The 25546-nt window shown below is 34.2% G+C and overlaps 4 protein-coding genes across 4 annotated transcripts; 3 read left to right on the top strand and 1 right to left on the bottom strand.

Moving 5' to 3' along the window:
* Positions 1-970: 970 nt before the first annotated feature.
* On the top strand, positions 971-8035 carry LOC143200318 (facilitated trehalose transporter Tret1-2 homolog). Its single transcript, XM_076410781.1, has 2 exons — positions 971-1129; positions 6517-8035. Exons 1-2 carry the CDS (start codon positions 1099-1101, stop codon positions 7833-7835), a joined length of 1350 nt encoding a protein of 449 aa, XP_076266896.1. The 5' UTR covers positions 971-1098; the 3' UTR covers positions 7836-8035.
* A 1637-nt stretch (positions 8036-9672) lies between these two features.
* LOC143200329 (ribosome biogenesis protein BRX1 homolog) lies at positions 9673-11070 on the bottom strand. Its single transcript, XM_076410805.1, has 4 exons — positions 10862-11070; positions 10525-10801; positions 10191-10474; positions 9673-10134 (listed from the first exon to the last, which is right to left on the bottom strand). Exons 1-4 carry the CDS (start codon positions 10976-10978, stop codon positions 9745-9747), a joined length of 1068 nt encoding a protein of 355 aa, XP_076266920.1. The 5' UTR covers positions 10979-11070; the 3' UTR covers positions 9673-9744.
* A 166-nt stretch (positions 11071-11236) lies between these two features.
* On the top strand, positions 11237-12451 carry LOC143200336 (putative rRNA-processing protein EBP2 homolog). Its single transcript, XM_076410819.1, has 3 exons — positions 11237-11395; positions 11448-11531; positions 11587-12451. Exons 1-3 carry the CDS (start codon positions 11351-11353, stop codon positions 12370-12372), a joined length of 915 nt encoding a protein of 304 aa, XP_076266934.1. The 5' UTR covers positions 11237-11350; the 3' UTR covers positions 12373-12451.
* A 775-nt stretch (positions 12452-13226) lies between these two features.
* LOC143200323 (uncharacterized) lies at positions 13227-24144 on the top strand. The gene is made up of 5 exons (XM_076410793.1): positions 13227-13506; positions 14800-15069; positions 17069-17213; positions 19404-19742; positions 23866-24144. Exons 1-5 carry the CDS (start codon positions 13267-13269, stop codon positions 24126-24128), a joined length of 1257 nt encoding a protein of 418 aa, XP_076266908.1. The 5' UTR covers positions 13227-13266; the 3' UTR covers positions 24129-24144.
* Positions 24145-25546: the final 1402 nt, after the last annotated feature.

Here is a 25546-nt window from a genome sequence, read left to right as displayed (position 1 = left end):
AGACGGTAAAAACTTGATAAAATCACATTGTTCAATCAAATATGTATCTGTTATCCTTAACCTAGTAAAGTATAGTCCATATACAAGAAATCAGATCTTCTTTGGATTGGCTTCTTCTAATCCCTTGATTGGCACTTGTTGAAGGCTTGCATGTTCAGTTAGTTCAGTTAGTAGCCATTCTCTCTGGTTGGCATTCGAATTTTGTTATATATATATATATATATATATATATATATATATATATATATATATATATATTAGACATAATTAAAGGTACTTAAGTCAATACTTACTTTAGAATGGTCTCATTGTTGTGAATAAATTACTGATTTTCAAACTATACCGGCTGTTTCGCACCTTGCAAGATTTAACCACGTTTTTATAAAGCTGTTCTGCCTTGGAACAGAAATACACAAGTTATTTAGAGTTATTTACCAATGTATAATTATATTAGGGACCTTCGCACCATTGATACACATTAAAATGTCTAATGTTTTATAACACAAAATTATCAAAATAATGTAGAAATAAGATATGTACCCATATAAATCGTCTTGTGTGACCAAAACAACTACGTCACGCGCAGATTTGAAGCCTTTTAGCGGATATTCTTTCAAGTTAATTTTCTTGCAGAAATAACTTTTATTCCGAGTAAACTAAATTCGTAGAATTGTCAAAGTAGTTTTTCTTATTCCTTGTCCACACACAAAATGCAACTTATCGCGAAAATACTTCCAAAAAATCGATTTCGCGTTTATCGATTTGGAGTATTAGCCCGTTTCTTTCCGACCTATAAGTGTTTATCGAATAGAAACGATCGCACATTGAGAGAAAACAAAAACAAATACTCTAGGCACTCGAAAAAAGAAGAGTAGCATTGTTTTATATCAGTACAATAAAAATAGGGAGAAAAATTCATTCAATGCTCATTGTAGTCAGCATTATCGCGTTGCTTGAACAATTAGTTGACGAGCCTCTTCAAAATCGATAAGATTACGAGATGTTGGAAGAAGGTTTTAAATTAACTATCAATCCGCGTCAGTCAGTATTCTTCCGTTTGTCCATAAGTAACAAACCTCAAACAGCAGCCTCAACACCATGGAATACTCAGTCATATCTATTTTAATAGGTAAGAGAAGTTTAATTGTTTTTGTAAACTGTTAATTAAAAAAAACATTTTTTAAATTCAAAAAAAGCATCTGTCATAAAAAATTTTAAAAATCTTGACTGAAACGTCGATAGATTACGTCGAGATAATTTTTTTTAATGTAATTTATGTAATTAAAAATTAGATTTACTTCTCCGTATACCAGGTTACTCAATAAGATTTATCGCTCTGTATAATATCCGTTTGAGCCTGTCATTCAATCAGTCATTCAGCATAAAGCTTTCTAAAACCTTCTATCCTGTATTATTTAACTGAAATAATGACATTCCAGTAAGGGATATCTGGGAACTGTAATGTAAAATTGGCTTAAGATCCCATGGAAAAGAAACTCCTTTCCTGAAGAATCTGCCTAGATCGTTTGGAGAGGATCACTTTGTGTCTTTTATTATATTTCGACAGGCTTGCCTCCAGTGCCAATCAAAACACTGTTATTATTTTATATCCCTTCATTTCATTTTCGTTTTTCCAATTTTACTTTCTCCAAATCGAAATCATATTTAATTTTAGTTCGCTCTCATATGTGTTCTTGGTTTACTATTAAGACATCCCTTCAATTATTGTAACAAAATATAATATAATATTTTTAAAAATATTAATATATCGTTTTCGATTAACATCGACAAATTAAGTACCAATTTAAAAGGTTTGTTAAAAATAATTAAATGGCTTTTTATAACGCTTAAGAAATATATTTATATATTATATTAGATATCTTGATCAAAAATATATCGAAACATCGATACTTTTCTGCATCCCTAATTGTAACTTTCGTAATAGTCCCAAAACAGGAACTTCAAAACGATGGAATACTCAGTTATATCTATTTTAATAGATAAAAGAAGTTATGTTGCTTTTGTAAAATGCTGATTAAAAAAATCTTGATCGAGACGTAGATAAATTACGTCGAGATAATTTTTTTAATGTAATTTATGTAATTAAAAATTAGATTTACTTCTCCGTATACCAGGTTACTCAGTAAGATTTATCGCTCTGTATAATCTCCGTTTGAGCCTGTCATGCAATCAGTCATTCAGCATAAAGCTTTCTAAAACCTTCTATCCTGTATTATTTAACTGAAATAATGATATTCCAGTAAGGGATATCTGGGAACTGTAATGTAAAATTGGCTTAACATCCCATGGAAAAGAAACTGGTTTTCTGAAGAATCTGCCTAGATCGTTTGGAGAGGATCACTTTGTGTCTTTTATTATATTTCGACAGGCTTGCCTCCAGTGCCAATCAAAACACTGTTATTATTTTATATCCCTTCATTTCATTTTCGTTTTTCCAATTTTACTTTCTCCAAATCGAAATCATATTTAATTTTAGTTCGCTCTCATATGTGTTCTTGGTTTACTATTAAGACATCCCTTCAATTATTGTAACAAAATATAATATAATATTTTTAAAAATATTAATATATCGTTTTCGATTAACATCGACAAATTAAGTACCAATTTAAAAGGTTTGTTAAAAATAATTAAATGGCCTTTTATAATGCTTAAGAAATATATTTAATTTTTTTGAAAAAATATAGAAAAATATCGGCTTACAAAAAAAATATATATATCGATATCTTGATCAAAAATATATCGAAACATCGATACTTTTCCGCATCCCTAATTGTAACTTTCGTAATAGTCCCAAAACAGGAACTTCAAAACGATGGAATACTCAGTTATATCTATTTTAATAGATAAAAGAAGTTATGTTGCTTTTGTAAAATGTTGATTAAAAAAATCTTGATTGAGATATAGATAAATTACGTCGAGATAATTTTTTTAACGTAACTTATGTAATTAAAAATTAGATTTACTTCTCCGTATACCAGGTTACTCAGTAAGATTTATCGCTCTGTATAATCTCCGTTTGAGCCTGTCATGCAATCAGTCATTCAGCATAAAGCTTTCTAAAACCTTCTATCCTGTATTATTTAACTGCAATAATGACATTCCAGTAAGGGATATCTGGGAACTGTAATGTAAAATTGGCTTAACATCGCATGGAAAAGAAACTCCTTTTCTGAAGAATCTGCCTAGATCGTTTGGAGAGGATCACTTTGTGTCTTTTATTATATTTCGACAGGCTTGCCTCCTCTGCCAATGTGTTCTTGGTTTACTATTAAAATATCCCTTCAATTATTGTAACTAAATATAATATAATATTTTAAAAAATATTAATATATTGTTTTCGATTAACATCGACAAATTAAGTACCAATTTAAAAGGTTTGTTAAAAATAATTAAATGGCCTTTTATAATGCTTAAGAAATATATTTAATTTTTTTGAAAAAATATAGAAAAATATCGGCTTACAAAAAAAAAAGATATATCGATATCTTGATCAAAAATATATCGAAACATCGATACTTTTCTGCATCCCTAATTGTAACTTTCGTAATAGTCCCAGACAGGAACTTCAAAACGATGGAATACTCAGTTATATCTATTTTAATAGATAAAAGAAGTTATGTTGCTTTTGTAAAATGTTGATTAAAAAAATCTTGATGGAGACGTAGATAAATTACGTCGAGATAATTTTTTAACGTAATTTATGTAATTAAAAATTAGATTTACTTCTCCGTATACCAGGTTACTCAGTAAGATTTATCGCTCTGTATAATCTCCGTTTGAGCCTGTCATTCAATCAGTACTTCAGCATAAAACTTTCTAAAACCTTCTGTCCTGTATTATTTAACTGAAATAATGACATTCCAGTAAGGGATATCCGGGAACTGTAATGTAAAATTGGCTTAACAACCCATGGAAAAGAAACTGCATTTCTGAAGAAGCTGTTTAGATCGTTTGGAGGGGATCTATTATTATATTTCAACACACTTGCCGCCGCTGCCAATTAAAACATTATTATTATTTTTTATCCCTCCATTTCAATTTCCTTTTTCCAATTTTATTTTCTCCAAATCGATATCATATTTAATTCTAATTCACTCTCATATGCTTTCTTGGTTTGCTATTAACATATCCCTTTAATTATTCTAACTACAATATAATATTTTAAAAAATATTGATATATCGTTTTCGATTAAGATGGACAAATTAAGTACCAACTTAAAAGGTTTGTTAAAAATAATTAAATGGTTTTTATGATGTTTAAGAAATATGTTTAATTTTTTAGAAAAATATCTACTTACAAAAAAAAGACTTATCGATATATTGGGCAAAAATATATCGATAACATCGAATTGAAAATATCGAAATATCGAAAAATATATCGAAACATCGATACTTTTCTGCATCCCTAATTGTAGCTTTCGTAATAGTCCCAAAACAGGAACTTCAAAACGATGGAATACTCAGTTATATCTATTTGAATAGATAAAAGAAGTTATGTTGCTTTTGTAAAGTGTTGATTAAAAAAAAACCATCGGTCATAGAATATTAAAAAATCTTGATCGAGGTGTAGATAAATTACGTCTAATGTACTAGGTTACATAATAAAATTTGTGGCTCTGTATAATCTCTATATGAACAAGAACTAATACACGTGAAATTCACCTCATTTTTTGTAAATACGAGAGCAATGAAGTGAATGTTGCAAAAATTCTATGTCTCTTCGATCTGGGTTTCACTATTCCTCTTTTTATTTACTAATATATTATTAATAAGCGATCCCAACTAACTTACAATTCCTCACCACAGTGATTTAAGACTAGTTATTTATATTCAAAGACACCTTGGTCTTTACTTAGTCTCTAATAAAATAAAAGTTAGTAGCACCTTTCTACCATTTAGTGCGCTACAGAACTAAAAAAGATTCTATTCAACAATAGTTCAGTGTTGTCCAAGAGTTACAGTACTTCGGTGTTAATGCAATTTTGTATGCACGTATAATTCACATTTTCTTCCAAATAACTATTATATTTGTATGTATTTTATTCGACTCCTTTTGTTTTCTTTCCGATATGTTCTTCCCAACGAACTTTTGTATCAAGATTAATTTCAAGGTATTAGGTTTAAACCTTAACACGATTTTAAACCAAAGTATTGGACTTTTGTTTTAATTCGTGCACTCCTTCTAACCCTTTTAAAAAACGTATTCTAATGTATGCTTGCCCATAATTAACGAATAGTCACTTGAAAGATCTCCGGCCTATCATAGTACAACACATATTTTTGGCAAAATTAGTTTTTTTTTAATTAAACTGAATTCCCTTCAAGGGTACCATTTTTTTTAGTATGATTTATCATTTGCTTCAAAATAGGCCTCAAGTTTCGTCGGTCACGTTTTCATTCGACGAAAATTTCTTCCCAGCGAGCATTCCTTTAAGATCTGAGAACAGGAAACAGTCGCTGGTGGCCAGATTCTTGCCGTCGTTTTCACTGACTTGTGACACGGTGAATTGTCTTCGCGAAGCAGCACTTCCTTTTTCTTCAAATGCGACCGTTTTTCAGCGATTTCATCCTTCAAATGATCCAATAACGTTATGTAATAATCGCTGTTGATGGTCCTTCCTTTTTCAAGGTAGTCAATGAAAATTATTCCATGCGCATCCCAAAATACAGACGCCATAACCTTGCCAGCCGACTGTTGCGTTTTCCCACGCTTTGGAGCGGGTTCTCCGTGAGCAGTCCACTCGGATGACTGTGGATTGGACTTCAGAGTGAAATGATGGATCCATGTTTCATCCATTGTTACATATCGACGCAAAAACTCGGGTTTATTATACTTGATCATATTCACTGCTAACACTGCTCCGAATCATCAACTCTCGCGATGTTGTGCCCAGTTTGTACAGAGCTTTCTCATACCCAAATATTCGTGAATAATATGATGTACACGTTCAGTTGATATCATTTGAGTGTCTGCTATTTCATTCAATTTCAATTTGCGGTCATTCAAAATGATTTTGTGGATTTTTTAAATGTTTTCGTCGATAACAACCTCTTTTGGGCGACCACTACCTTCACCGTTTTCGGTGCTCGTTTCACCACATCTAAACTTAGCATACCAATCCTTGATGGTTGATTTTCCTGGGACAGTATCCGGAAACTCGGCATCAAGCTAAGTTTGTGCTTCAACTGTATTTTTTCCTTTCAAAAAGATATACCAAGCTGATGAACATGAAATAGGCCTGTAAATGTTCCAAACTGGCATTGCATATGTTTGCTAAAATGATGTTTGCTTTTCATGGCAGCTCTTTCATTAACCGAGATGATATGTCATCAATTCCAGGAGCCCGTTTAGAGTTATTGTTATTTGATATGAGAATGAAAAAAAAGATAGATATATGTGGTAGAATGTTCAACGGATCATCTAGTTAGCTATAAGAATAACTTATCCAATATTCTTAAACAAAACACCATAGTAACCGACTGATTTCGTTACAGCCACAGTCCTGGGTTATATAGCCGGTACCAACCTATCATGGACCTCTCCCGAGTTCACCTACCTGAACCAAACCGACACAGGCCCCTTCAACGGTACCCTCACTGACGACCAGACCTCCTGGATATCGGGCCTGCTGTCATTGGGCGCGGCCTTGGGCCCCTTCATCTTCGGCTACCTCTCGGAGAAGATCGGCCGCAAGTACACCATCATAGCCACGGCCATACCGTTCATCATCAGCTCCGTCATGGTGTCGTTCTGTAACAAGGTCGAGGAGTTCTACCTGGCGCGCTTCATTACCGGCCTCGCGGTGGGCGGTACCTTCACGGTACTGCCCATGTACGTGGGAGAGATGTCGCTGGACGAGCACCGCGGCGTGCTGGGATCTACCATGAACGTGTTCATTTGTTTCGGGCTGATCTTCACCTACGTCGTGGGTACGTTCATCGAGAAGGTCATGATATTCAACCTGTTGCTCGCGGTTCTCAGCATGGCCTTCGTGGTTGCGTTCCTGCTACTGGGAGTCGAGACCCCGCACTTCTACGTGATGAAGAACAAGCACGACCTGGCCAAGGAGGCTCTGCTCCGGATCCGGAAGCAGAGTGACGAGGAAACGGAGAAGGAGCTGGATCACATCCGGACGATCATCGAGAGCGAAGAACAGGGCAATCTGCTCGACATCTTCAAGAACAAGGCGTACCTGAAGGCGTTCATCATCGGAGCCGGCCTGGTATTGTTCCAGCAACTGTCCGGCATCAACGCGGTACTGTTCTTCGCCCAGACCATCTTCAAGGACGCCGGATCCACCCTGGCTCCGAAATATTGCTCGATGATCATCGGAGGCGTGCAGTTTGGCACCAGCTTCATCACCCCCATCGTATCCGAGAAGTTCGGACGCAAGACACTCTTGATATTCTCCGGTATCGGTATGTTCCTCTCCGAATCCATCCTAGGCATCTACAGTACCCTCAGCAAGCACGGCTACGAGGTGTCCTCGCTCTCGATGCTCCCCATCGTCTCCCTGGTGCTCTACATCATCACCTACAACGTGGGTTACGGGCCATTACCCTGGGCCATCATCGGCGAGATATTCCCCACCAGCATCAAGTCGGCCGCTGGCTCCATGGCGACGTTCATTTGCTGGATCGCCAGTTTCTTCATCACGAAGTGGTTCCAGCAATTGTCGGACAACCTGGGCCAGGGGAACTGTTTCTTAGGTTTTGCGGTGGCCTCTCTGATTGCTGCGGCGTTCGTTCAGTTCTTCGTCATCGAAACCAAAGGGAAGTCGCTGAAGGAGATCCAGGACGATCTGAACCGTTGATGCTCCTAGTTAGGTTGTTTCGTTATTGTCAGCTGTGATTTTATGTCATAACAAATGTAATTTATTGAAAAGCGAGAGTAAATCAAATTGTATTAGATAATATATCAGAGCCTAATCATAATTTTCAATTTTATAAGTAAGGTAATTGTATACATCTTGCGATATTCTGATATATTATCTAATATGAATAGTTAATATTATGCAACCTTAGTTTATATCCACAAAAATGTTCAAACAATCATATTTTTAATTTTAACTACAATTGAAAGACGAGAGTAAATCAAATTTTATAGCCCCGAAAAAAGTCTACTAGTCTTTAACATATTGCATTGGATAATATATCGGAGTATAATAATAATTTTCAGTACTATATGCAAGATAATTGTACATATCTTGCAATATACTGATAAATTATCTAATATAAATTGCTTATATACTTAATTGTTTGTATATGCAACAATGAGAATAATCATTTCTTTAGAAATATTGTACATATATATGTAGGATAGCCTATTTTTAACTTTAACTGTTATTTTTAACTTTAATTTATATTATGTTTTAAATTCATAAATGTTTATATCTTGTTATAATAAAAAAAATTCTCAATATGCAACCCTCCATACTGAAGAATAATCATTTATGTGCCTAACGCTAGTGTTAAGAACTATCAAACTAAAATAGTCGTAGTCCAAAAACATTCCAACCATTCGTTAACAATAGTAATTAACTCTGTTACAACTAAAAAATAATTAAAATTTTCAATATCTTTTCATATTAAAATACATAACATTTTCGAAACTTTAACGTTCAAAGGGTTCTAACGTCATCGAGTTGCGAGTTAAAGTTTCGTTAAAGTTAAGTTCTTAAAATTAAAAATCGAGTTTATCAAGAAGACCCTTTATCTAGTTGTCAATATAACATAAAAACAATCTTCATCTATTAATAAATAAAAGGTTTCTCTTAACTATCGATATTATATTTTATTGAACTGCATATTAATCCATATTAATTGGACAAGTAATGTATTTACTTCATTTTAAATATTTTTCAAAAGTATTTTAGTATTTATCAATCAAAATGTGTTTCTTTTTTAATAAATAATCCTTAAAAATATAATTTCTAAAAGCAGCTATATTAATAATGTACATTAATTATCATTTTACCAACAACAAATAAAAATAGAATTTATTTATGCCACAAGCTTACTTATAGAAACGAATGAATTAATCATTACTATAACTAACAAATATCAAAACATGAATGAAGCATTCTCATTCAACAGTAAAATCCGGCATATTACTAATCTTTCGATTAGTCGATTTCATTTGATATGTTCCAACGCCAACTAATAGCAAAAAACACTTAACTATATCGTTTCTACAAAAGTAATATTTTTCAACCCTCAAATTTGCTAGATATGTTTGATTAAAAAAAAGTAAGTAAACTAATTATAAATAAAAAAAATAAAACACTAACTGATGGACCGAACACTGTCGTTGCTATGAAACAAGTAAATAAATATTTTTAAAACAAGTAGTCACACTGACATTTTTGAGCGACATAAAATTTTACTCTATATAGAATAACAGGTGGAGTCAGTTTCAATACACAGACCTTTTCGGTGAAAACCTGCAACAATTGAAGCTGGTATTCAATTATATAAATATTTTAATCAATATAATATCAATTTGGACTCTTATGTTTCATCATTATTTTAGTATCAACTTTTCCACAATTTAATATTTTTCTTACTTAAAAAAGCATTCAACACTGAAAAGATTACACTAGAAATATTTTTATAATTCTGAGTTCTAAAAGGTATTTAATAAAATAATACTTTTGTATAAAATAAGATTTTTTATTTTTAAATTTTATACCCAACAAAAACCGTCCAACTGTAAAAACATGTCTAGGTTTTAATTTTTTTAGCCTTGGATACCACCACTTTCTTCTTTTTAACCACTTTAGGTACTAACTCTTCATTGGCGTTTTTAGATAGTTTCACCACCTTCTTTTTCTTTTTAACCACAATTTTCTGTACCATTTCTTCTTCCTCAGCTTCCTTCACCAATTCCTCGGCTTTCACGATTGGATCGCCTTTGAATAAATTCTCCAGGGGAATCTTAGGTTGCGTGCTGGAGTCGGGCTTGTTGATTTCCGCGTTTGTTTTCTGCTGGATCCTGTGAACGTATTTGTCCTTTGCTTGTAGTCGTATCTGTTGACGGTACCTCGCAGGACTCATATAATGTGGGTTCTCCCAGAGAGGTTCACCACAGAAACTACCAGAAAATATTTTGACCTAAAAGTATTTTAGTTATTAATTACTTGGTAGACAGTAATGGAGAATTTACTCACTGGATTAAGCACAAATCTGGGTCCAATTTCAGCTACTGCTCCATCTTCTGATAAAACTTGAAAATTCCTAAACCATATCCTGTTGTCTAATACAGAAAATGTGTAAACATGGTCAAAAAAGGGCTGACTTTTTGGATGATGTTTAGGAACACCGAATGTCTGGGTTAGCAGCTCTTTTAATAACATATAATGTGGATCCTTTTGAAAAACTGGATCAAAACTCAATAATGGTCTTGAACCTCTTAGACAATTACCAGTCAGTTTCAACTCGGCCATGGTTGAGACTAAAAAAACTATTTCAAACACCAATAATGAAAATTAATAACAATATTACCGTTTTCCACTAAAAACTTTACACTAGGTCCATTAGGAATATTTGATAACCACATGTACAAATCTCGTTTCTTTCTGCCTTCAAACATAATAGCTTTAGTGCAATTCTTCATTTCACACATTTCATTCACCACACTGAGAGTTTTTGACCTCTCCATTTTTGACTCTGGTTTGTGGTGTGGCATTATTTTTTTTATGTCTTCCATCAAATGTCTATCCCTGTGATTTATTCCTCTTGAAGCAAATACTAACACTCTTTGCTTGTTGGTCCATTTCGTCTGAAAAACATAGAAATAATGTAAAATTCATACTCTTCGTAATGAAAATATCGAACTTACCTTTTTCTGCAAAGGCTCATCGGAGGATCTAACCGCTGGTAAAGCCTCGGGAACCTCTGGCAATTCTTCGAGTTCCTTGTGTTTTCTTTTTAGGTTTTTCTTGCTTGCTTTCGTCATTTTAAAGTAACCATACACACAAAACAAGCTTTAATACCGCTAAGAAAACATAACCTTAAAAATTCCATGTGTTAACGGTGCAACCAGTTATGCATCTTCTTCTTATCGTTAATCTGGAAGTTGCCAATACCAAGTATTTATTTAAAATTTTATTAATCAACTCATATAACTACAACACTTAAAACTGCATACACTAATTCCTTAAATACTAGTGTGATTTATTAAAAAATAAATGATAAAATACATCTTTAATATTTTATATTATTTGTGAAATTAAAGAAGATAATTAGAATACATAACCAAATATAAACACAGCATCGTGTAGGATAGTCTTGTGTTTACGAGTTTTCTTTGACCAAATTGTTTTAAAAAATGGAGTATTCAAGCGATTCTGAATTGAGTGACAGCGATCGCGAGGTGAGTTTTTTAATAAAACTAATAAACATGAATTGACACAGTTATTTCATAGTTACAAGAGGCTTTTGCGGAGGGGAAACTAAAACCCGGTTTAAACGCCGTAACACAGGAACCTAAACGGTTTATTAACAATGTGGTAAGTGTAGGATATTGTTGAAAAACTATTTGATGACAAAACCTATTGTTTTTAGGGAGGAATCAAACACAAACTGGAGGAAATCAAACTAAAACTACCATGGATAGAACGACTGGATTTTGTAAATGAACAAGCACCTTTAGCTCCGGAACTAGCCGCGCAGATGATCGCTCACGAACAAAAACGAGAGAACCAGCTTAAAAACAACAAGAAACTCCCACAGTTCTCACCCTCAGAAGACCCAGTCCTGAATGATTTCAAGAGAGAAATGGCTTTTCACCGACAAGCTCAGGCCACGGTGTTGGAAGCTATACCAAAAATAAAAAAACTAGGGATCCCCACATTGAGACCGGAGGATTATTTTGCAGAAATGGCGAAGACTGATGAACATATGCAGAAGATTAGGGAGCATTTGATGCAGAAGCAACAGCAACAACAAAGGAGTGAGCGAGTGAAGGAACTAAGGCAACAAAGGAAGGAGGGTAAAATGTTACAGATCCAGACAAAACTGCAAAGACAGCAAGAGAAAAAAGAGATGCTGGATCAAGTGAAGAAATATCGCAAGGGAGTGTCGAAGGACTTGGACTTTTTGGACCCAAAGAAAAATAAGGGTAAGGCAATATCAAGGAAGGCTCTGGAAAAAAGGAAGATGAAGAATAAAAAGTTCGGCTTCGGGGGTAAGAAGAAAGGTTCCAAACTAAACACTAAAGACAGCGCGGCTGATATCAGCGAATATCGAAGACCTGGTAAAGCTGTGAATAAAGGTAGAGGTAAAGGTAAGGCAACAAACAACAGACCAGGGAAAAATAGGAGATTAAAAGCCAAAACAAAGAGAAAGTGAAACTGAACTGTTAATGGTCTGTGAAAATTATTTCTAAGTCTTATATGCCTGTTAAATAAATTGTTCTATTTCCTTAAAACGTAGTTTTATTTACATTCCGATACGGGTATAGATGTTTAAAAATTATAACTAATATTAAGGTTTATAAATTATTTTATTCAACTCGCCATATTTTGAACCAGAAATCTGGAATTTGTTCTCAAATTAATCTTGTTAGCCTTGGACATCAAATATACTTTGTTATTTTCTTCGTTTTTGAAGTCTATTAACTTCAAATCCCTTGATAGCCAGTTTCGCTTCTTTTGAAATCGACTTTTCAAAAGTCTAGAAATGGTTTATCAATTTTTGGCGATTCCCTAAGTTGTTCTTGCTTTTGAATTTAATTGTCGTCCAGTAAAGCCCCTAATAATTGATGTTATCTTTTCATTTAAAATAAGATCTATTTGCATAATTATTAGAAAATAAAATTTTAAGCCATATATCGATTAACTACTTTTTAACCGATTTAAAAAAGGAGGTGCTATATGGGAGGATGTATATATTTTTTTAATGTATGTTCGCCGATTTCTCCGTCAATTATGGATCAATTGTCAAAATTCTTTTTTTATTAACCAGAATTTCCAGAATGACCATTTAACCGCGGTCACCATTTACCTGATATACATTTTCAATTATAACGAAAAAAAAATGTAAAGACCAAATAAACTTTTTATGACAACCAAATTTACTTATTTTTTCTTTGTGCAAAGTTATAGGCGATCAAATGGGTAGCGGGACTTTTGCTCCACGTTGTTTATTTCATCGTTGCAGCACTCGACAGCTTAGCAACGGCACAAACGGAACTGTCCATTGTCATTTTTGTTCTTCATTAACTGTCAAGACTTTTTTTTCGCGATGCAAGAAACCGAATTGTACAGTTCGCAGCTGACCGCCGAGCTGCCCATAGGGCAGAGCGTGGAGCTCAACAACAATTTGTTCAAGGTCCGCAGAAAGGGCGACAAGATATACCAGGTGGACGACGAGAACGTCACGATGTTGAACAACGCGCCTCCTTCTCCTCCTCTCCAAAACCAATCGGCCAAGAGCACGGAGCTGGAGGTCGATGACGTGGCTTCCGGAGAATCCCTCTACAAAGTAAATAGAGATTGAACTGTGTTAAAATACAGTAAGATGTGGTTTTTCACACTTTCCGGCTTTTTTTTGTTAAAAAGTACACATTATTTAACATATGGCCTGAAAAGTCCCAGGCCTAAAACATAGATGGCGCTAGTTTTATTGCATTTGTAGGAATGTTCGTCTTAATAGAGATTTAATTTGATATATTACGGGATATGGTTGGCTCACTCACTTTCAGTGTGGCTGACATAAGTAATAGTGCATTTAGATATTAAATTATTAGTCCATTAGTATATATAAGTCGGTAGTACAAAAAGTAAAGTGATGCACAGATAGTCTAGAAATGCAGAATCGTTTTCGTTCGAAGAAATATTTGAATGTCATTAAAAAATGATTGATAATGTTAAAAATCCTAAACAGATTGGATTAAGTATCAAAGAAATTTATGATTGTTACAGCATGTTTTGTTGTAAGTTGGTGTAAGAGTAAGAGAAGATTAACCGATATTCAACATACGAGGAATTTTGGTGTAAAATGTATTGCCCAAATAAGAACACATTTGCGTCAAAAAGTGTCATCAATTTTGATAACAACTTTGAGAGGTTCTTTTCATTAAAGAAAAAAAAGTGTAATTATCCATATGAATGTATTGGCTAAAGGCTATTTAACCAAGATAATTTTTTTTGATCTAGCTTATGAATTCAGGAATATATCCTCGGCTAGTATGTTTTGGAAATCATTTGAAGCGCTTAACATAAGTTAAAGTTTTTCATCTCATTCGTCTTTAGGAATATGTGGCTGTCGACACGATTGTTTGTCCGAACACTCACTACTATTTTTGTGGAAGGAATTCGCACGGGAACAGAAAACACTGGTTGAATAAAAACTTATTTATTTCATGTGTTATACTACATGTGGCCAACGGGAGAATGGACAAAATATTAGGTTATGTTAGGTTAGGCAAGTATGGAAGCGGTATGAAAGTGGTACTGTTACAAGGGGTAGAGAAAAGAGAGAAGGACGTTTTTTTCTTATTCCAGAATGACCAGCTAGAACCAAATGGTCTTTTCCTGATGTCGCATCGGGTTCGGGATAGAGAATTTTCTTTGAGCAAAGTTATAGGTAGTCAAAATGGTAGCGGGATCTTTGCCCCACGTTGTACTTGTAAAAATAATCGAAAACCTTCTTATTGAATCCTAATTTCTCAGTAAATCCATAAATAAAATAACCAACAAAAATGTCGATACTTTCGATATATTTCATTACAACACAACCATCGGCGACAGAAGATTAATCATCCTTTGTTTGAAGACGTTTTCGTTCGACAAAGCCCTGTGTAAAGAAGAAACTGAAAAATGCATAGCTTTTTGGAGAGGAATAGTCGAAAAGAATTTGGAACCGATAAAATGTACTCTGATCGGCGAAGCCAACAACCAAACTACCCTCAAAAAGGACAAGAAGAAGAAAAAGAAAAACCTGAAACAATCGACGAGTGAAGGTGAGAAAGAGGCCGCCCCCAAGGAGAACATCTGGTTCCAGATACTGCACGAACTGCAAAAGAAAAAACTGCACCAGACCAAGGTAATCCAAACCAAGCCTGTTTAAACGGTAGTGGAAGTCATTCGTAGCATTTTACTATATATAGTTTAAGTAATTCCTATCAATATACATCCCAAGACAATCTTTCATAAGAAAACGTTCCAATAAATTTTATTTGATTAAACAATAAATGATTTTACAAATATATCGAATGAAGTGTATTTGAGTATTGTACCTCAACAATTTACGTATATCTAATATATACATCTATAATTTACATTTTTAAAGTGGTTTAAAGCAAAAAAACATTTTAAGTTTTGCTTGATATTTCTTTTTTGTTAATTTTCTATTTATAAGTATGAAATTCATGATCTTTCCAATTTTGATATACATTTCCATCTCCTGGCTAGTATTACTTGCGATTTCTATACTATACTTAAATTACTTATTCTATTTTTACATCCCCAATTTGGATATTTATTACTTCTCCTTCTAATCATTATTACTCAATATTCGTTTAGATATCACATTACGTCTGTCTGTAATAAAGTTTATCAACGATTTTAATTTTGGTTTGAATACACGTGCAGTGATATCATGGCGATGAATTGATGTGTGATCTGACAACATTTTAACATAATCTTTATTAAACTTAATGTATCGTAGTTGATCGCTTTCAATTTTCTCTCACATATTAATAATTATTGACAATTTAAGTTCAAATTTAAAGATTTTCGAAGCCTATAAATCTTACTTCAACTTACATGTTAAAAGTTAAGACAAACAATGCTGTCTGATTAGTTCCAACAAGTAAACGAATGAGCCTGTCAAAGTCGCCCGGTTGTCAGATGTACGCAAAATTCGTAAAAGCAATAGGGATAAGACATTATAACTTTAACGTATAAACTATTGTAGCTGTATAGTTAAATATAGTTCTTAGATGTACTACAATGGTAAAATAAGTTATATTTGATAATATTTTTGTTCAATTACTTTATTTAGAGTAGAATTTTGTTGTATGTTAAAGCCAAACTGAACTAAAACTCAGAATGGTTGCGGCAACATTGTGGCGTTTTGACAAAAAACGAAATTTTTTTTTATCACATCTTTATTAGATACGCTTAGTACAATCTTAATTCACCATTAATTTATTACTACTTTTCAATTGTACTTGGATTAATTTACAAGCAAGACGAGTGCGAGAAAATACATCAATATGTATTCCTCAATTATAAATTTATAATAACTTATAGCTATAGTTTACACTAAAGGTATAGACTTTAAATAAGTTCATATGGTTTGGTTCGCTTCAATCTCCTGACTTCCAGCGCGCTGTCCAGCAGTTGTATTAATTCCATGTTAGTATGATTTAATAATCTTTCGAATTTCAAGGCGAAATCTTGGATAACTTCGCAAATCCATTTGATTTCCACGTCATCGTGCAGTTCTTCGTTGGTTACGTAGCGATAGGCATTGGTAATCGATCGTAGAACCTTGTTTTGACTGCGTTGGATGACTAGTTGATTTGAATTTTTAGTGCAACCCCATAGGTCTAAATTGGGTTTATGATTGTCTTATACATCAACCTCTTTGATTTTAGATCAAGTTGAGAGTATCTTCCGACTAACCAGTATAGTTGTTTTATTTTGGTTCTAAAGTGTTTTGCTTTTTGTCTAACGTGATGTTGAAAAAAAAACGATAAATGACAAAATAACTTTGACTAGACTATAGCTACTGAACAACACGCAGAAGATCAGGAGATTAAAGCGAACCAAACCACACGAACTTGTTTAGTGTATAAGTGTATTCTCAACTTTAGATTAAGTAGATTAGTTTTATTTTAATTTGAAAAATACAAACTTCAAGCAATTACAACAGAACATTAGTAATAAATTAGATTGTAAATTAAGATTGTACTAAGCATATCTAATGTAAGATGAAAATAACAAAAATATTAAAAACTTTATAAATAAAATGCTACGAACTAAGTCCAACACCTAATGGATTAATTTAGACCTATTTAAAAAAAACAACATTGTAGCTAATGATGGAAAAGAGATGCCAGTTTTGTGAATACCTGAAGGGTGAGTACGAGACGGACGATCCGCAGAAGGACGTGAAGAAAGAGTTTCAGGAACTGGATGAGTGGGCACCTCGGCGGAACACCAAGCTTAGATTGTCTAGCGGTATGTAGAGAGAGGAATTCGACATTATCTTGGTAATGTTAACAATTATTCGATAAGTCTTTCACCTGACAAGGAACAGCATTATCGTAGATTATAGGATAGTGGGGTGGTATTTGGGCCTTGAAACCATTGTTTAATGATTTCAATTATTTATTAACTTAAAAGGTCAATTGTCAATAAAGTCCCGGACCTACCATAATAAAACACATTTTTTTGGCAATTTTTTTTTATTCAACATAATTCCTTTCAAGGGTGATACACTGATTATAGCGACCATCCAACTTTTCGATACCATTTTTGTAGTACGATTTGTCCTTTTCTTCAAAAGAGGCCTCAGTTTCGGCGATCACCTCCTCAGTCGACGAAAATTTATTCTCAGCGAGCATTCTTCTGAGATCTGAGAACAGGAAATAGTCGCTGGGGGGCAGATCTGGAGAATATGGTAGACGAGGATGTCATTCGAAGCCCAATTCATGGATTTTTGCCATCGTTTTCACTGACTTGTGACACGGTGTTTTGTCTTGATGAAGCAGCACTTTCTTTTTCTTCAAATGCGGCCGTTTTTCGGCGATTTCGTCCTTCAAACGGTGCAATAACGCTATGTAATAATCGCTGTTGATGGTCCTTACTTTTTTCAAGGTAGTCAATGAAAATTATTCCATGCGCATCTCAAAATACAGACGTCATAGCCTTGCCAGCCAACTGTTGCGTTTTCCCACGCTTTAGAGCGGGTTCATCGTCTGCAGTCCCCTCGGATAACTGTCGATTGGACTTCGGAGTAAAATGATGGAGCCATGTTTCATCCATTGTCGCATATCGACGTAAAAACTCGGGTATATTACGCCTGATCATCTTCAAAGACTGCTCCGAATCATCAACTCGTCGTTGTTTTTGGTCAAAAGTGAGCTCGCGCTGCGCCCACTTTGCACAGAGCTTTCTCATACTCAAATATTCATGAATGATATGATGTACACCTGCAATTGATATTTTTAGAGTGTCTACTATTTCATTCAATTTCAATTTACGGCCATTCAAAATCATTTTGTGGATTTTTTTAATGTATTCGTCGGTAACAACCTCTTTTGGACGTCCGCTGTGTTCACCTTTTTTGGTACTCCGTAAATTCGGCATCAGTCCAAGTTTTTGCTTCAACTGTATTTCTTCCCTTCACAAAGCAATATTTTATCATCACGCGAAATTCCTTTTTATCCATTTTTTTTCACAATAACAAAAGTTGCTTCACTCAAAATACTATAATTCACAAACTAATGATCCGACAGCTGTCAAATTCATACACGCATCTTTTGAGGGTTAGGGCTAACTAGAAAACATATGGGTTTAATTCTATTAGAGACATCTATGTGTAAGGCCGGAAACTTTTCAATTGACCTGTTATCGGTTAACAAATTTGGTGTCACCGATCTGACAGCTATTCCTAGTTGCTTGATTTGCGTGCATTTTGTTTTATTGAAATTTACTCATTTGCACCTCCGTATAAGCTTTCACGCTGCCAGATGTACCTTTTTTTCCTCAAAAAGGATGAAAAGTTTTCGCTAAGCCGATTAAAATATTAATAAAATACAATTTTTCACAATAAAACCTTCAAAACTAATTTATAAGCCTAGAATATGTACTAATCGTTCCTTTTAATTAAACCCTTGTTATTTAAATCAAGTTCCTTTATATAAATATTTCGTGAAGTACACTTGTTTTGAATTCGTTCACCTTAACGAACGTCCGCTGTAGTTCCTTACCAATCTAGCGTATAAATAGTATATCACACCACAAGGGCCGAAAGTTGAATTTTCGTCCCTGCTCTTCCCGGCGCGAAACCGAGGGAATCATGACGAGCAGGACCGAGATTTCAACTTTTGGCCCGCGTGGTGTATACGATTTTTTTCATAGCCGGTCGAAAGTACGTTATTAGCAACATTCAAAACAATATTGATGATTATTCTTAAAGTTAGAGGTAGCAACGTTAATGGCAGCGGTAAACATTTCTTTGTAGCGACAGAGTAAATAGTCCCTAGTCACGAGTCTAAATACGCATAAGAAATTCTTTCCTCCCGCCGTTATAGAGGGCGCGGGTGTACTTCTCACAGAGAGTAAATGTTTAACTTTCTTCCCTGTTATTAGGGACCTACGTACTTTCGACCGAGGTATGAAAACAAAGCGTTTTTAAACCTGCAGGTCGGATAATGTCCCAAATCAGCTACAAGGACGCGTCGGGTAGGAAACAAAGCGTCGGCTCGAAGACGAAACGCGGCTCCAGCTTCGCGGCCGCCTCCGCCGCGGACGGCCCGACCGAGGCGGATCTGTACAACAGCGAGAGCCTGGTGAACTCCGTCAAGGAGGAGGCGAAGCTCATCGAGTTCGTCGACGCCATCCAGGAGAAACAGAAGAACGGGAGTTACTCGCAGTGGCGGGAGAACCAGCTGAAGCAGAGGTGCGCCTGCGCGCAGGGCCAGTGCCGGTGCGACACGAATCCTGCCGTGGTCGCGATCCAACAGGAATCCTTACGGGCTTCAGGTGATTTTCAGTCGTAATGTAGACCGAATAAATGTTAGATATTAGATTAATTTTTATTGTTCAAAATATACAATATGATATACAAACACGTTTCCTTTTCTTGTGGCTTTTGAGCTTCGCGGTACTTTTATACGTCAATATGTTATTATATAATTGTCAGAAAGGGGTATAATATAAAACTATTAACATTTATATTTAATGCTATGGATATCTGGACAGTAGCTAAATATTAATGATACTCAAACCAGGAAAAATACCAAAAGATGTCACCTCCTACCGGCCTATAAGTTTATTACGGATAATCTCGAAAGTTTTTGAGAAACTATACATAAAGAAGCTAAACTATATAATAGAAAAAAGAAAGATTATTCCAAAACATCAGTTTGGCTTTCGCAATAAGCATGGGACTATAGAACAAGTGCATAGAGTTGTAAACAAAATAAACATGCACCTAAATACCAAAAGATATTGTTCGGTTGCTTTCCTAGACATATCTCAGGCTTTTGACAAAGTATGGCATACGGGCTTGCAGGTAAAATTAAAGAAAATTTTCCGCATCCGGACTATCAGTTACTAGAATCGTATTTCACTGATTGACATTTTAGTGTAAAACAAGGCCATGAATGAATGAACATAACTAATTACATGTCAATGGAAAAGTCCCCGGCCAGACGCATAGATGGCGCTACTAGTATTAAATTAATCTATTTTTAAGTTAGCCCTAACCCTCAAAAGATGCATGTGTAAATTTGACAGCTGTCGGATAATTAGTTTGTGAATAATAGTATTTTGAGTGAAGCAACTTCTGTTATTGTGAAAAAAATTGATTAAAATGGATATTGAAATTGATGGATAGAATTTCGCGTGTTGAGAAAATATTGCTTTTTAAGGGAAAAATACAGTTGAAGCAAAACTTGGCTTGATGCCGAGTTTCAGAACACTGCCCCAGGAATATCAACCATCGAGGATTGGTATGCTAAGTTTAGGCGTGGTGAAATGAGCACCGAAGATGGTAAAAGTGGACGCCCAAAAGAGGTTGTTACCGACGAAAACATTAAGAAATCCACGAAATGATTTTGAATGACCGTAAATTGAAATTAATAAAATACACTTTAACGATATCAACTCAATGTGTACCTCATATCATTCACGAATATTTGAGCGTTTCGTTATTGGTTAACTTGAAGCGTTTCACCTGGTTGGGTGTAACAAAGTTGAAGTAGACATTAGATCCGCAAAGGAGTATATACCAAATCAAAATCTTGTAAAATAAGCATTTGATGGAGATTGGAAGTCTGATAGAAGGGCAGATCTGAGAAGAAGGTTTGCTATCCCCGAACCTCTCTGGATTTGAGAATGCCAATCGAACCGTCGGTCAACGCGGAGACCTAGGTACGTGACGTTATCCAGCCCTGGAATTATTGCGGTGTCGATCTTAAGTTGCGAGACGCGCAGTGCTTAATGCTTCTTATGGAAAGTTGGGTTGATTTGCAACCTCCAGAATTTGAACCACTTGACCGCATGATCAAGCTGCTTATTGAAAGGTTATTGAATGATAACCTCGAGCCTGGAGGCGTAACACCAGACACCAATGTGCCCTTTTCTAGGCAGATCTGAAATAAAGAGGTTAAATGAGGCTGACGCCAGCGAGGAACCTTGAGGTACGTAAGTGTTTTCCTGATCTTGACCTGGAAAGATCTGTCCAATAGATCGGAACTGATGAGAGCGGTTAGGTTTGGAAGGCCCAACCGTACGCACTTTGCGATCAAACAGTCGTGCCAGACCTTGTCGAAAACTTTGGTTAGGTCCAGGAGGACTGCTCCAAGCTCTTTATGTAGGCCAAAAGCTTGATGGATGGGTGTCCCCAGACGGGTGGCCTGATGAACGGATCTGATCACAGTATTGTCATTAGAGTTCGCTGCCAACGCGCCAAACTTCACCAACTTGCCGTCGATTCCACATCGGCCATACCTCATCACATTTTAGCACTTTAATAAGCTTAATTTACCTCAAAGAATGTTTATTATATATATGGAAACGAAACTAGGCCCATAACCTAATGAGTTTCTAGGTTATTTCAATAACGAGACCTATTTTAGCAAATTATTATATTTAGTTTTGCATACATTTAAATTATGAATTCATTATAAACAAAAGAGAAAAGTACTTGTAAGTATTATAAACAACAGGGCAATTAGATCGAACAGTGTCAAAAGTAGAATGGCGGACAGACCAGTATTGAGATTTAATTTTTGTATTTAAGAACTGAAATTGCATTTCTTCTTTAAAAAAAAATGTTAAAACCAAAAATTACATATCACTAGTTTTTAGGGTCTTCTTAAAATAATAATATTTATTTTTCCTAATGAATGAAATAGTTAAGTATCAAGAACTAAAGAAAATAGGATATTTTCTCATGACTGTCAACAATTACTATATAACCTAACAATTAGTTGGTCAACAATACAAAAATAATAATAAAATTTTGTGACACAGACAAAACTGTAAGAACAAAACAAATTTAATTTGTTGTTGGGCAACGACTTGTGAAATATTTTTGTAATTACAGATTATACAATAGGAATTATATATTCACTTTTAAATATTAGAGAATTTTAAATTTTCAATCGGCATTTTGTTTTTATTATTATAAAATATTACATTACTTTATTAAAATACTACATTACAGTAGTTGCAATTGTTCAAATATAATAAATTATTTGTAATTAACCGTTTTCAACTACATAAAGTTGATACTTATCTTACCTTCTCTCTTAACAGAGGAAGCGTGACAGCTAATCTGTTCATCTCCATCTTACCCATCTTCCATTTCGGTATAGATCACTTTTAGGTTATAAAAAAACTTTCAAATAAAACATTACTGATTAAGAGTAATTTATAAACATGTATTCGGATTTGAGTGTCAACGGGGGAATTGTTCATTCGACTTTCCGTGAGAATAGATAACCAAACGACGTGTTATTAAAATTAGAAAGAAATAAAACCTGTAAATCTTATAATAATCCATAAATTTCAATAATTGAAAGGTTACATTAACTTGCCTATAAACTGACCAATCAGAATTCATCCAAATCAGTTGTGATTTCCGGAAATTTTATAGCGAAATTCACATCGATGTCAGATGGTTATATATTGCTGATATAGTGGTATTAGTTTATATTTTTAATCAGTTTTTCCCGTATATTAATATTTTTTGTAATAATTCCAATAATTTTGAGGTTTAAATACTTCATACCATTATATTAACTAATTAAAGGAACCCAAAAAAATATTTATTGGCTTTCAGCACTTTAAAACACACAAAATTAACACTGTTTCAGAGAGATAGAATGAATTAAAGTGGTTAAAACCACAATAAAACTTTAATAATAGATATTTAAATAATAAAGTTGTAATTCTTCAATCTTTTTAGCATGTAGTAACCAATAATCTTTTACATTGCGGTTACTAGGTTCAATCATTTAAAGTTATAAAAGTAGTTATTAACGTAAGGATTTGAAAAAGATAAAAGGAATTGAAAAAAAAGTAGATATTTTTCTAAAGAACAATTTTATTTAGAACAAAACAACCAAATATCAAAATTACCAGGAATTAATTTACATTTTAAACATATACACAATCAAACTACCATTGAAAACATTTAATTCAAGCGTTTAAAGTATGTACACACCACTATGTATAACCGCGGGAATACGGATTTACCAGAATCTTAACGAACATCATTCAATTATTCCAGCTTTATAATTGGCTCGTTATTTATTGGCATTTAGAACATATTCTTATAGTTGAAGGACATGCGATGTCGACAATTTTCTGTCATATTTTGGTGAAAATATAAATGTACCAAATAAATTAGCTGTACTAGTTAATAAAGCAGACTTAGTCACCTCTGTATTCTTTAAATTTTTAAGCAATATTAATTGAATTCAATATATTTTAAAGAGTAAGATACACACATTCCCATATATAAATATAATAGTCATAATCTGGCAACAATACGAATTCAATTTTTTTAAATACTTTGGTGACTGCGCCAGTACCTTTAATTGTAACACCAACGGCTGAAATGTCAAAACCACTAAAAATTACCAACATTTTACAGATGTTACCGTCGAGAACGAACCGAAAAGCATCCTACACCTAAACCCGAAACCCGCCAGCCTACACAACCGACGCATATCCGTCCTTCTCCGCTGTACCTGTTCGAAATCCAGCTGCGATTGCCACCTGAGCCCTGAACCGTTAGAAAAAGAGCCGATAGACGATCAACCCCAGTCCCCGGCGCCCGTAAAATCGTCGAAAGGCAGCCTGAAGACGAGCAACTCCCTCGAGCTGGCCCGCAAACGTCTCTCCGTACCCAAATAAATCATTCCGAACCGTTCGCTTGGATGTTTTATTCTCTTAACGCACCTGGCGTCGGTCCCGTCGAGGGTTATTGTCTGCCACCGGTCCCCAGGTACCTGTGTCCGTGGGAATTTTCAGAACCGGTGACGTTCTACGAAATACCTAATTGTTATGGTAATTTTTCGGACGTTACGTCACCGTCGTACCTTTAAAAATCCCACTTTTCGATATGAAATTCAGTGTATAACAATCACTAAGTTTTTCTGGTTGCAGATATACACAACAAACATATTTTTGAATAACTCTTTGAATGAATTTATGAAAGTAACGTTGAATTAAATTTATATTAAAACTAAACTACTACAAATATTTTGTACAGTACATGTATATATAATATCCTACATACAACATTCCTAAATTTATACAACCGATTTTTATCTATATTAAAGAACAATCTGACATATTTCGTCGTAAAACACGGTGATATTTATAATACATTTGGTCATATTTTGTACTTTAAAATTAAATTATTTCTTCTTGTTTTAGTTATTTCAATTGGAAGTAATTGGTATAGTTGAAAAATGAAGAATCTACGAGACTATTGCTGTTTAAGTGAAAATTTACCGAATTATTTCTGACGAAAGCAAACTATTATTCTTTGTATATTATCTTTATAATTAAAAAAAGGAATTATAACTGGTATATAACCTCAAAAGAATACAAATGGCTCTGTACAATATACTATGAAATCTTGAAAACCAATAATCAAATCACGTAAGGCTACTTGTTTTTTAGTCCACGCATTAAAATAAAATAGATGACTGAAAAACGTTATGGACCATGTGAAATAAGTGGATATTTTTGTTAAACTTTTATCTTTAGTTAAAAAAACTATAAGAACACAAATACTTGGTGGTTTTTTAGAATGCTTATAATGGCTGCGAAAAAGAACTAAAAAGAAAATAGGCTCCAATTTTGCAGCAGTAATAGAAGAATAATATAAATGAATAACTGATATGAACGTGGTTTATTGTCTACATATTTTGAAACATTGCATTAATGATATTATACCCTAAGATAATGAAAAATACTACTGTTATACACCTTTCAAAAAGAAACATCTAAATTTCTAACTAAATACAAATGAAATCACGTTTTTAGCTTTCCGTTGGGGATGTACTACTGGTTGTCCATATTTCAATTTCTTAAAAAGAGGTCTCTGAAATAAGATGTTTTCGTTACCTTTTTAATATGGGGACGATCGGGGGTTGGCTATCCAGTGGCGTGCCTGTTGCGAGCTTCGGAAGCACCCACCTGTTGATGTAAAATACCGTTACTGTATTATCGAAACTAAATATTGAGTAATATAACGAGTGGTACGAACATTGTCTTTTATTTATACTTGGTATTTCGCTTTAATACTTTGAATATTAAGAAGA

Source organism: Rhynchophorus ferrugineus, unplaced genomic scaffold (assembly GCF_030347505.1).
Source record: "Rhynchophorus ferrugineus isolate W39M unplaced genomic scaffold, kcgeb_rfMv2 rfM7, whole genome shotgun sequence".
NCBI classification, from domain to species: domain Eukaryota; kingdom Metazoa; phylum Arthropoda; class Insecta; order Coleoptera; family Curculionidae; genus Rhynchophorus; species Rhynchophorus ferrugineus.
Note: the sequence above shows the minus strand (reverse complement) of the source record. Positions and strands in the feature narration are given on the sequence as shown.